Raw genomic sequence first — 12,929 nt, 5'->3', positions numbered from 1 at the left:
GTGCAAGTGAAGTTTTTTTCTGGTTAAAAATTCACACTTTTTGTGAAGTTTTTACATTAACTTTATGTTTATATTACAGAACACATATAGTTCTAAAATGTATATGGTTTATTTGCCATTTTAGAGGTATTTAAAACGTGTTGGCGGCGTGTTGGCGGCGCTCTGGACTTGTTGTCGGCGTTGTCGGCTTGTTGTCGGCTTTTAGTAGGACCGCATTAAGCAGCAAAACAACACATAACTTCCTATTTTTAACTCCTGATGATTCATTGACCATTGGTTTCTCTGCTTACTATCTAACCAACTAGCAATACCTCTGTACATTCGTGTAGATTTGTGTCATTTGTTGATTGAGCTGCAAAGTATTCTGCCTAGGATTGGTAAAGATTTCAGGGGAAAATGCCGAAAATAGAAGGTAGTTGTAATTGTGGTTTTTAATTGATCGTTTTTTTGGAAAAGTTTCCGTATGGCGCCACCACTTTTTCATTTGAAATAAAATAATATAGTATCTAATTTACCTGATTGATATATCCCTTTTTGTAAAAATGAGTGAAAAAGTGGTGGCGCCATACGGAAAGTTGTCCATATAATTCAGTTCTCAATCTCGAAGAGTAACTTTTTCAGAGCTTAGCTCATCAGGTGACTGGCTGTCAGCTGTCATTGCTCAGGCTCAGTAAGTGTTTGCAAATCATATACAGTGGGGTGGTTGCGTTTCTGTAAAAAAGTGTAAATACTAAAACCATGGGGGCCTACCTCCATGCTAAAACAGTGTCCACTAAAAATAAGGAAAAGTTTCCGTATGGCGCCACCACTTTTTCATTCGAAATAAAATAATATAGTATCTAATTTACCTGATTGATAAATCCCTTTTTGTAAAAACGAGTGAAAAAGTGGTGGCGCCATACGGAAAAATATCCAAAAATAAAACCATAGTCCCCATAGAGCAAGGAAACTAAGATATAAAATTAATTAACAATAGATACATGTAGGTAGGAACCAACTTCAGTGATGCCAAGTCCAGAGGCCAGCTATGCGTGAGATTTTTCAAAGCTCACCACAGTGCGGTAATCTTCAAATTTTCTGACGCAGCACTTTAAAGGAAGAAGAAGAATCGAGAAAAACTTGTGCGCAAGAAGCGTTTTGCGCCCTGCCGAATTTTAGCGGAACCTGCTGGGAGAACAAAGCGAGCGCAATCTGCAAATGCGTTAAAGTGTGTACTTTTTGAAGTTAGCTCTCAAGCAACGTGACAATGTTTGGTTATGTTCACTGTAGGTACAACTAAAAAACATGTTGAATGTTTGTTGAGTCATTATTGAAGTCTTACCGCATACATTACATAGAAGCAAATCAAATTCATCAATAAGGTTTATCGCGAATAGCAAAATGTCAAGAGTTGAACCCACACATAGGTACTGGTGTTGTGTGCACGAGTCGTAGAAACTGCATAGAAACTGCCCCATATGCCTTCCCATAACGCATTGCGGTTCTGAATCACGATAAACCTTATCAGGGTTATTGATGCCATGCATGATGCTTATTTTTGCCTTTGATGTCATTTGCTTTTCGGTTGAGTTTATTTTCACCGACATCTTTTCTTCTTCCACATGGTGACGCCTGATGAACTTGATGCTTTGTAGACACATTGTTTCAACTCAAGGTATGTAATGTGTACATTTTATTACAAAAGGAGGCAATTTGGAACGCTAGGTGGGAGCAGACTTTCCAGGTAAATCCATTGTTCTTGGAAATGTTGATATGGGCAGAAATACAATGGAAATTTACCTGATAATGTCTACTGCCACCTAGAGTTCCAAAGTCTTTCATTGAATCATTACTTCATTTCAGTATCAATGTATTACATTTTTTCACTTGTTAAAATCTTGTTACTCTTCTGTGTGAGAAAGTATTCTAAAACTTAAAGTACCTGGACTGTCTTTACTTCAGTTTTTTTTTCTTAACAAATAATCAAAGGACTTCAGACATTTTACTTGAACTTGTACAATCATGGGATGTAAATTGTGAGAAACGGTTCCAACTAATCATTGACTGCGGTGAAACTTAATTTGAAATGTTCACTTACCAGTTAAGAGGATGTGAGACGTCTTTTATTAAACTTAAGACTTGAAAACTAACTTGCCTTAGACCAGTAGACTTAAATTCTTATTTGACAACTCTAAGTATTTTTTATAGTTTATGAATGATATTTACACAGTAAGTTCCCTCTTGTGGGTTATATGGCATTATGAAATCATAACTAAAGTCACATTATGTTTTCTCTAACAGTTTGCTACAAAGCAACTTGAGCGATCAGCCAAAAAGTGTGAAAAAGACCAAAAAGTCCAACAGGCCAAAGTAAAGAAGGTAAGTGTTTGGAACCTATCTATTTCATTTTTAAGTAGTAAAACGTCTGTGTTGTATTTTTATCATTTTCTTCTACATATATGAAGCTGTCATTAAATGAAAGGGGAGGTACATGTTTGGTAATTGTCAAAGACCAGTCTTCTCACTTGGTGTATCCCATCATAACCATAAAATAACAAGCCTGTGAAAATTTTGGCTCAATTGGTCATCGAAGTTGTGAGAAAATGAGGAAAGAAAAAACACCCTTGTTGGACGAACTTGTGTGCTTTCAGACACGAATAAAAGACTTCTAGCTAGAAGTCTTATATTATTTTGGTGAAAAGTTACCTCTTTCTCGAAAACTACGTTACCTTGGAGGGAGTCATTTCCCACAATGTTTAATACTATCAACAGCTCTCCAGTGCTCGCTACCAAAGTCAGTTTTTAAGTTAATATTTGTTTTGAGAAATTACCAAACGTGTACCTTCCCTTTAAAGGGTTGGAGCAAGCTAGATCTGAAAGAGGGCTGTGTTTTCAGTTTATCTGATAGAAGGCCCTGTGCCCCGTCCATCAGACACTCTGGATCGAATCTTGAAGGGTTTAACTTGTCTTGTAGTTTACTGTTCTTACAAGAATCCCTATTTTGTTTAACAGAGAAATATCTACAGTAATCATGCACTAAAAGTTTATATTGTTTCTTGGTAACAGGCGATCGAACAGAAGAATGTTGAAGGAGCGAGAATATATGCTGAGAATGCTATTAGGAAGAAGAATGAGGGGCTAAACTTCTTGAGAATGGCGTCAAGGGTAGACGCAGTATCATCAAGGGTACAGTCAGCACTGATGATGAAAGATGTATGTTACAGATTGAGAGTTTGCATTTATTTAATTAATTTTTTCAGTAAACAGAAGACTGTGAAAAGCAAAATCTAAAAATTCATTGGATTATTTCAAATTCGTCCAATGAATTGACTCCCAAAGTGGTAGAAATGGTAGGTGCACATTTTGCAGAGGTGCATGACACATGTGCAAGGGGTGGGTCAATAGACAAGTTCAATGCAGGGAACGATTTGATAGCAAAATATCTAGACTGAACATGTTTTGTGCACACTGAGTGCTTATAATGAGTAGCAAATGATGAGTTTTTGTGCGACATTTTGCTATATTATACATGGGGAAATCATTAATTGCTACACATTACAGGGAAGTTTAACTGACTGTATTTCTCGGAGAGACACGTAAACTAATGTGTTTATATATCTTCTTCCAGCTGACAAAGTCAATGGGTCAAGTCGTGAAGGGAATGGATTCAGCTATGAAGTCGATGGATCTTCAAAAGGTCAGTTAGATTTATAAGCGTCATACTTTCTGACAACTTTTGTTGCGTAACTAAACTTAACTTAACTTAACTTAACTTAAATGCATTTTTAAAGCCCTTTAACACTGTTTCAAAGCGCTGTACAGTTAAGAAAAACATTAAAGTGCAGGATTAAAAAACATGAGAAAAATAGCAATATGTTTTTTTTAAAATACACAACAGTTAAAAATTATTGTTTATGAGAGATTACCTAATATCTCAAGGCCACTGATGGCCGCTTCAAGGTGAGGGCTACATTAAACTAATTTGGGCTGCAAAACAAATCATCTTTCACCAGGAGCATGTTGCCACCTTACCACCTACTCCTGCGGCTAAAACAGGGTTACCCCCTTCACGGTCCATCAGATTGTAGGCATGTATCATCAACTAGGAGCCTGACTGGTAGAGCAGAATGCACTACCATCCCAACTTTTAACAAATGAATTATAGTTAATTACAGTACAAGTGACATGACCGGGAATCGAACCTAGACCCTGCTACTGACAAGACCTGAGCTTGGGTCCGGTTAACTATACCACTGTACTATGATATAGTGCGATGAATGCCTACACATTCCACAGTTAGCCCTTCTAGTTATAATTAATGTTTGGCAGTCAGTTAATTGTATGTCCATTTTTTTGTTTGCAATAGATTGCTGGCGTCATGGAGAAGTTTGAGAAACAGTTTGAGGACCTTGACGTTCACACACAGGTAAGTAATATTTATCTTTTTATCAATGACATCTATCCACTAACCATGACTCTGGACTAGTCAAGCATCAGTTGATCATTATTATTAACCTCTGGTAACAAAACCAAAGATGTCAATGTACATGTAGCTCGCAAGCCTAATGAACCTGTAATAAAAGGAGCTTGCTATGTGAACCAGAAACAACAAGGTTAAACCCTACTCTTCAAAGATAAAGTTCTCTTGGTTCTTTAACGCGCACTACCGGCCAAGAAAATGAAATTTATAGCTACATGTAGTCTGCAATCATTGACAATGGTTTGTTGTGCTACATTTGAACTAAAAATGGCGTCCAGCAACCAAGTGACTAAAAGTGACTAAAGAAAATTGATAATTTATGATTGTATTTTTATGATTGATACTGATAAAATGTATGAATCTATGATTTGTCCTTTTATCCATTCACAGGTGATGGAGGGTTCTATGGGTCAAGCTACTACACTCACCACCCCACAAGACCAGGTGGATAAACTCATCCAAGAAGTAGCTGAAGAAAACGGCTTAGAGATGATCTCCGAGCTGAATGCCGCCCCGATTGCGTCAGGGTCTCTCTCTGTCGCTTCGTCATCATCAAGGTCGGTTAGAGATGAGGATCGTCTTGACCAGAGGTTAAGAGCTCTTAGGGAATAGACTTGTGTTGTGGGGTTGGGGGGTTGATTAGGTTTGGGTATGAGGTTGAATCTTGGAAGTGTTTAAAGGGAAGGTATACATTTGGTTCAATTCAATACAATACACACAAAAACGGAGCTGTATCACAGGGCACAACAAGCAGAGTACCAAAATAGCAAAATAAAGGAAATCAAAATTATGAGTCAAATAAAATAGACTTAAGAAGTTTCCTAAAGTCCGGCAGTGATTGAGCATGGACAATGTTATGAGTTAACTTAATCTCCTTGGTTGGTCTGAGCAAAGAGCCCATGTAATCCGTGGTAATCACTCTTCAAATTAATGGCACTAAACCCAACTTGGCTAAAGGTACAGCAGGTTTTGATAGTATAAAGCATTTTGAGAATAATTTCACTTTGAAGTATGGTGGTTATGATAAAATATGTCAATTTTTATCATAAACAAATTGAATCTGGGAAGTATTACTGACAGTTATGTTTCTCAGATTGTTTATTTCAATTACGTTTTGTTCTTCCTGCTTAAATATATAATCGCTGTGGATTTAGCCATATCTGAAAAACACAACCACCTTTTGAATTGAAGTTTACACAGGTTAATTTAACTGTTCATCTATATTTACATGTATATAGGATTAAAACAATTAATGGTCCCTAACTAAAACCAAAGGTATACTTTCCCTTTTAGAGAAGGTTCTTGATTGGCTGTGATGTTTTATTACATTCAGGGTCAAGTGGGCAAAGTGTTTGAATAGTGTCCAATTGAAAGAGCTGATGGGTGTAGGTTTCAGATGGTGGGGATGGGGCTAGGGTGGCAAAAGATGGCCATTGGGAATAAGGATGATTTGGTAAGAAGATGAGGTTTGAGAGATTTTAGGTTCTTTGAGTTTAATGGAAGAATGGTGAAGAGGAGATCGATCACTAAAAGGGATAACCATGCAAAGTAAGGCAAACCTATACATGGGAAATCAATTTGCTAATTAAAATAGTAGTAGTTTGGGTCATTTTGTCAGGTCAGTTTGGGTCAAAATATACTAAAACTAAGTGCCCAAGATTTGTATTTTTAATTGTTGCAAAACACAACTGTTTTAAAAATACAAGAAAAACCTCTAGGTCAAAATTACCTTCTTGTTCAAACTACACAAACATCAGGATCTAATGTTATGGTTCTCCTCATGATGGAATGTTGTGCTTATAGGGCCCTGTATAACACAGATTTCTATGGGACGTAAGAGCAGAATTCTGTGGTAAGGAGAAATTGAGTCCTTGTGAAATTGAGTCATTTTAGTAGATGTCATCATGTGGTTAGATAAACAAAAGTGTAGCTTTGTAGTTTCTGGATATAATTGATCCAGAAACAGGATGTAAATATTAGTAGAAAAAAAACATGTCATTAATTTACCACAAGGGAAATTGACCGGGTTAATGTTTGAATTATTTGCATTCGAACAAAGAAAAAACTGAGTACATGTATAGCCTTGAGCCTGTGCCCTTAATGTGAGGACAGTGATGTTACTTGGCTATCTAGCGCCAATGATGACTATCTCACGTTTCTTTCAATATCTTTATTCATGGATGCCAGTCAGAAGCATAAACACTCAATTTATTACCAAGTTATGAATAGTATATATATATTTTTTCTCAACCCACTTTGTTAAAACATTTTGAGGTTGGTTAATTAGATTGCAGAAAGGAAACATCATTTTTATTTCTGACTGATGGTTTGGTAATGACTGGGTCAAGGATGGCAGTTGCTTTGTTGCTTGTGATTAAATCAAGTTAATGACAGCGTCAGGAAAGCATATATATGTGTCAATTACAGAACAAATAATGGTGAGGGATTTTGTGTGTACAGTTTTGCAAATTATATAACAGGACACAGCATATAACCTTGCAGTGAAACAAGTTTACATTGGGTAAGCTTTGCTGTTAACATTAATATATTTTTGTTCAACTTTTATGTTGTGTCAGTAGTGTCTTTGTCATGTTATTTTTGTTTTCACATATTAGTGTAAATTAATTTTATTTCTTTTCCCTACTCTTCATGTACTATTTAGCTTTTCCATTGTATAAGGTTATTTGCATAATATGTAAATGCACCATCATTGAATTAAAAAAGACTTGTTAATGTCATAAATAAAAACTATAGTTATTAAATTGAAATACAGTCAATGTATTGTTGCATTCTTTTACCAGTAGATAGGCCTTCTGAATAATTATTTGAAATAAACATTTGTTTTAAAGATTTTTTGTGTGGTTTATTCTTCAAAAATTTCAAAGATGTACCTCTTCTCTTTGCTCCAATACAATGTTGCTATGAGATGCAGCGTGCCATATCTTCATTCAATATTATAACACGCTTCCAGAGAAAACAAAATTACTTATAGCATGGATGTTTTAAAATTGCATTGGGTCTTATTTTGTTTTGCCAAAATATTGAAAATTTTGACATACTGAAAATGCCAAATTTCTTCTGTGAACGTATGTTGACATACGATTTAGAAATTTAACTTTTAATTTTTTTACACAATTGCAATAAATCTGTTTGATCATCAAGTTTCATTTTTAAACCACCATTTCATCTTTAAAGCCATTATACACTTTCGGTAAACAGTATTGTCCAAGTCCCACACTTCGTGTATCACAACTTATATATAAAATAACAATCCTGTGGAAATTTAGGCTCAATCGGCAGCGGAGTCGGGAGAAAATAACGGGAAAACCCACTCCTGTTTTCGCGCGTTTCGCCGTGTCATGACATGTGTTTATAACAAATCCGTAATTCTCGTTAACGAGAACTTATATTGTTTTACCGTTTTCTCAAAAAGTAAAGCATTTCATGGACTAATATTTCAAGAGAAGTCTTTCACCATTACCTTCTGTAAACCCTGTAAAATATTTGTAAATCTGTGAACTTTTTTGTTTTTCTGTACCGAAAGGGTCCAATGGCTTTAAAGGGAAGGTACACGTTTAGTAATTACTCAAAACAAATATTAACTTAAAAACTGACTTGGTAACGAGCATTGTAGAGCTGTTGATAGTATACAATACTGTGAGAAACGGCTCCCTCTGAAGTAGCATAGATTTTGAGAAAGAGGTAATGTCTCACACAAATAATAAAATACTTCTAGCTAGAAGTATTTTATTCCTATCTGAAAGCACACAAATTCGTCCAACGAGTGTGTTTTTCTCTCATCAATTTCTCTCAATCTCGATGACCAATTTAGCTCAAATTTTCACAGGCTTGTCATTTTATGCCACGTAGGGATACGCCAAGTGAGAAGACTTGTCTTTGACGATTACCAATTAATAGTGTACCTTCCCTTTATAATTAAGAAAAGGAAAGTGACGGGTCCATTATTATTCTTCATATCGCGTGAAGGCAACTTTTACCAAGACACGCCCGAAGGCGTCCACTTAATGCATTTCCAAAGCAAGTGTTGAGATAATCAAAGTTTGAGAAAAGTACATTACAAAACAGAATAAAACATGAGCTTTGCAGGAGATGGGAGCTTTTCACAATGACACCTTTAATGTAAACCAGACAGGCTTGGTTGATAAAGGAATTAACAATCAATCAACCGTCACAACTACGGGATCATACAACCTTTATTCTGGAGCCTTAAAGGCATTTTGAATAAAACATTCCCGTAAAATCATTTTCCGCCAATCACCCCCCGCCCCTCCCGAATTCATTACTTAGTAGATTTAAATCATCGGCGACAATTCAAAACTTGTCCACTATTCAGCCCGCAAGACTGGATGAAGTGACGAGCTTATATCAAAGATGAAAAAAGGTAAAGATGAGAAAAGTTAAAGATGACCAAAAAATGAAACTTTGTTAATTGATGATAATTATTCATACTAAAATAGACTTGACTGCATGTAGAAACACAATGCCCCTCTAACAAAAACTTCGGCAGCAAAAAAAAACCTTTAATGGTATAAGATTGATAGCCAACCAACATTTTAACCCCCTACTCCCTCCTACCCAAATTATTTTGAATGTTGAAAAGAGAAATCCAGCAATCAGTTGAATCCAATGTCGATTCTAGAAAACACCTCGCTAGATTGGTGGTTTCGTTGATTTTGATCAATCGCTCTTGTCAGCAACCTTCTTGCTTGCCGTCCTGTCCGCCGTTTCTCCCGTACCCCCAAGCTTGGCCTCACTGGACGCTGGCATCTTAACCATTGATGCCTTCTTGGTCTTGATAATGTTACTTCCCAGTCTCCGAAACCATCTGTCCTCCCTGATCTCACTGATATGGATCCGCCTCTTGGCTACTGACAGAATCCTACAGATGAGATCCTTGCAGTCATCTGCTGCGTTTCGGTTGGACGGGAAAGATGGTGATTTCTGAACTTGCTGAAGGAGAACTTTATGGTTGGTGTCATCAAAGGGTAGTCTTCCAAAGACCATGGTGAAGAGGACCACACCCATACTCCAGATATCCCCGAGCATAGGGTCGTAAGGAATTCCTCGTAAGATTTCGGGAGGGGCATAGGCGTAGCTGCCGCAGTACGTCTCACTCAGGATCACTCTCTTGTCTGGTGGCTTCATGTGGCCTCGTGCGAATCCAAAATCAGTGATTTTGAGAATGTTATTTTTGTTGAGTAGAATGTTTTCACACTTGAGGTCTCGATGGACGATCCCTTGATCGTGACAATACTCCATCCCATCTACAAGTTGATGAAACCAGATACCCGTTTGAGACTCAGTCACAGCTCCATGTGATTTGATGTAGTCCAAGAGGTCTCCACTCTCTGCCAGTTCCATGATGAAATACACCCGACTGGTTGTCTCGATTGACTGCAAGAAACAGATGAGGTTAGGGTGCTTCAGAACTTTAACAACTTGAATCTCTCGTGGTAGAAACTTCTTGAGATAGTCTTCAGGAGCTTTTCTCTTGGATACGATCTTAATACCAACTTTACACTTGTGCCTGCTGGAGTAAGCGAGTTTGACGGCAGCATAAGACCCGTGTCCTATTGTCTCTCCGACGGTAAAGCCATGCTGTTCGAGAACCGATTGTCCCCGTTCTTTGGCGGTACCATTGCCTTTACCCGACGGGGTTGGGGCTTCGCTAGTGTTGGTTTCGTTTTGCTCAGAAGTCATTATGGGGATGATCGCCATCACCACATATTGATGTCCAGTTACATTGTTTCATTTTACAGTCAAATTAGGTTGATATAAATAGCTAGCTATCGAAGCTCACGAAAAGATTTTGCAACGCAGTGGAGATGGAATATTTAAGCTTCATAAAGCGCGCCTAAACTAATGTTAGTGCTTGGCGCGTAAAATGTCTTGGTGGCGTTTCGCGCCGTGCGGTGTGTGTGACGCTCTCGCGTACCAATGCTCAAAGACGATGTCATTTTTTTTACGGGTAGGCCCTACGGTTGGCAGGTCACTGCCACATCCCATCCCCCATATAGAAGCTTTCAAACTTCACAACTTTGTGGAAGACGCAGTCTAATGTTTGGTGATGTTTACAAACTCGAGTGTTAAAGTTTGTTTCATATAAAATAACAGAGGCATATAATTATTTAGCCACCACCTCTTGCTTATGGGTTGCGAGCCCAAGCTCAACAAAAAAGGTAACCTTATGTCCATGCCCCCAGGTGGCATAAAGCGCATAAGATTCAAGCCGTTTCCCTTCATATATCGCCCTCTTGTGGTTGGCAATCATGATGAACGACAAACTGCTCGCATGGTCTGAATCTCATCCGCAAGATACTGATATACTATAACGTGAAAACTTCATCGAAATAATAATCATCTAAGTCTATATTACTCAACTATACTTTCCAACATTCGCTTTATGGTGGTTTTTAGATCAGAGTTGCTGTGACTGTTTGTCAAGTTTTTGTTATTAAAAAGAAAAAGATTGTTGTTAAAACTAGTACCTAAAATGTATCCATATTCTTGTGCATACCAGATTACCCATAGCAGTTTAACTCAGGATCAGTCTAACTTTAGTTGTAGTCTTTTCAAAAAGAGCCTTGAGAATTATCATTCAAGTCTAAATGCTGAGACATAAGTCTTATGCCAAGGGATGCTTGGGTTGTTTGCAACAGCTAATTCCATTTTCTCATGTTGCCAAGGCATATTATAACAAGTTAGATAAAGTGTCCTTGCTGTATGGTAGGTCCAGAAAGTAAAATCTAAGTCAAAACAATTTACTACAGAATGAGAGAAAGATTTCGTCTGACTAAACCCATCACACAATAATGAGCAACATAGAAAAGAACATGCGCGTAAATGTATTAAAGTCACCTGGAAGTGGTATTTTTTTTAAATAAAGCTTTTGTCACTAAAATATGTGTTTTTATGAGAGGAATGTGAATAAAAAATTAACTAAGGTTTAAAAATCTTAGTTTTGATCGTATTTACAAATTTACGAGTAGGCCCCGACCCGAGAGGGCGCTGTTCGTGACGTATTTCAAGGTGCGATATTTGGAGAGAAAATTTGTAGTCGGGCCCCCTAACATTACGTCTGGGAACATGGCACATCAAAACAAATTTAGACACGATTTTACACACATACGTACATTGAAACTTGAACATGTTGAACGCCTAGTGGTTTTTACAAAAGCCATTGCTGCTATTTTTATTTAACTATGCGACTTTTTAGTGACCAAATGGGTTGTAAGATGTGGGTCTGCCTACGTATTATTATAGAAATATGGCCACGGAGCAGACTGCACGCACGCACTATGGCTGCTGTATAATGGGCGGACGGTCACATAGGACCTGCACGCACGGTGAATCGCATGCGGTACCAACACAAAATCGTGTCACTTGGCAATAGCTAAAAACATACCCTCAAAGTTCAAACTTACCCGAATTTTTTCACGTTTAGCAAATGCTCCTCTGAGTTCGTCACGTCTTTCAGATACCTTCTTCGACTTCCCACTAGCTAGAAAAATTGTTGGGACGGCGTCGTGTTTAAGAATGGCTCTTCTCGTCATGTCAAATGAGTTGTGTATCCAGGATTCGAAGCACGACGGCTCTAAGTGTTCGCTGCAGCGCTGAAAAAGACGTCGGACCGGACCACTTTGCTCTAGTTAATCTGACTTTCGCAGCCCACAACCGCCTATACTTGGGATCTGCAGGAAACAGATGAAGACTGACCCCATCTTTAGTTGTTTTGCTGCATCCAGCAGCAATACACCTGGTCGGCATGCCGGAAAAATGCCAGAAAAAACCTTTTTCGCAGCGTACAAACTCACGTCTTAGAATTACATGTACTTTTGCACGTGTGTTTATCTACGCATCGAGGGGGTCTATGTTTGATCGAGGCAAAGTCTTCCTTTTCCTACGTCACAAAAGGGGTAGGCGGAGTCAACCCCCAGTCACTTAGTTAATTTTTTTAACATATAAATCGTGACAAACAATTACTCAAAAAATTGTTTTATTGTTAATAAACATATACTCTTATGTTTAAAAGAAAAAAAAATCATATTTCCAGGTGCCTTTAAAGCTTTGTTCGATAACTTGAAAGGTTAAATAATCGGACGTCATCGACCTCCCTTTTTTCGCCAATGCCATTTCGATTATTCAATGTTGCCAGTATAAGAGGCTTTTATCAGACCTGCCTTCAGTAGCAAAACAAAATCTGGTCGACCTAGCTTTGAATCAAAACTCACTGAATAAAAGCTTTGAAGGTTTCAACTGGCAATGTCTCGTCCTATCACACAGCAGAGTGGACTGATTTGAACCATATTTCAGTTGGAGTTCGAATTAAAAAAAATTATTGTTCAATAAGCAGGCAACTGTATTCAGCCAATGGACCCTTCCCATGAAATATGCTAATCACATTCACGCATGCGTACATACCCTGTTGGTTGGCAAACGCCATAGACCT

General features: G+C 37.8%; 2 protein-coding genes across 2 annotated transcripts; one reads left to right on the top strand and one right to left on the bottom strand.

Annotated features, from left to right (window-relative positions):
- Positions 1–223: 223 nt before the first annotated feature.
- Positions 224–6,791, top strand: LOC139934609 (charged multivesicular body protein 1a-like). The gene is made up of 7 exons (XM_071928898.1): positions 224–412; positions 1,635–1,654; positions 2,281–2,358; positions 3,046–3,192; positions 3,608–3,676; positions 4,346–4,405; positions 4,850–6,791. Exons 1-7 carry the CDS (start codon positions 397–399, stop codon positions 5,069–5,071), a joined length of 612 nt encoding a protein of 203 aa, XP_071784999.1. The 5' UTR covers positions 224–396; the 3' UTR covers positions 5,072–6,791.
- A 145-nt stretch (positions 6,792–6,936) lies between these two features.
- LOC139934608 (testis-specific serine/threonine-protein kinase 4-like) lies at positions 6,937–10,287 on the bottom strand. Its single transcript, XM_071928897.1, has one exon. It carries the CDS (start codon positions 10,196–10,198, stop codon positions 9,158–9,160), a length of 1,041 nt encoding a protein of 346 aa, XP_071784998.1. The 5' UTR covers positions 10,199–10,287; the 3' UTR covers positions 6,937–9,157.
- Positions 10,288–12,929: the final 2,642 nt, after the last annotated feature.

The sequence above is a fragment of the Asterias amurensis genome, chromosome 3 (assembly GCF_032118995.1).
Source record: "Asterias amurensis chromosome 3, ASM3211899v1".
In the NCBI taxonomy this organism is placed as follows: Eukaryota; Metazoa; Echinodermata; class Asteroidea; order Forcipulatida; family Asteriidae; genus Asterias; species Asterias amurensis.
This window is presented reverse-complemented; position numbering and strand designations above follow the sequence as displayed.

Bases quoted from the DNA above. Each gene is read 5' to 3' on its own strand.
- LOC139934608 (XM_071928897.1), bottom strand. From the start codon at position 10,198: ATGGCGATCATCCCCATAATGACTTCTGAGCAAAACGAAACCAACACT.
- LOC139934609 (XM_071928898.1), top strand. The intron at 3,193-3,607 runs GTATGTTACAGA...ATCTTCTTCCAG, and splicing joins CAGCACTGATGATGAAAGAT to CTGACAAAGTCAATGGGTCA. The intron at 3,677-4,345 runs GTCAGTTAGATT...TGTTTGCAATAG, and splicing joins AGTCGATGGATCTTCAAAAG to ATTGCTGGCGTCATGGAGAA.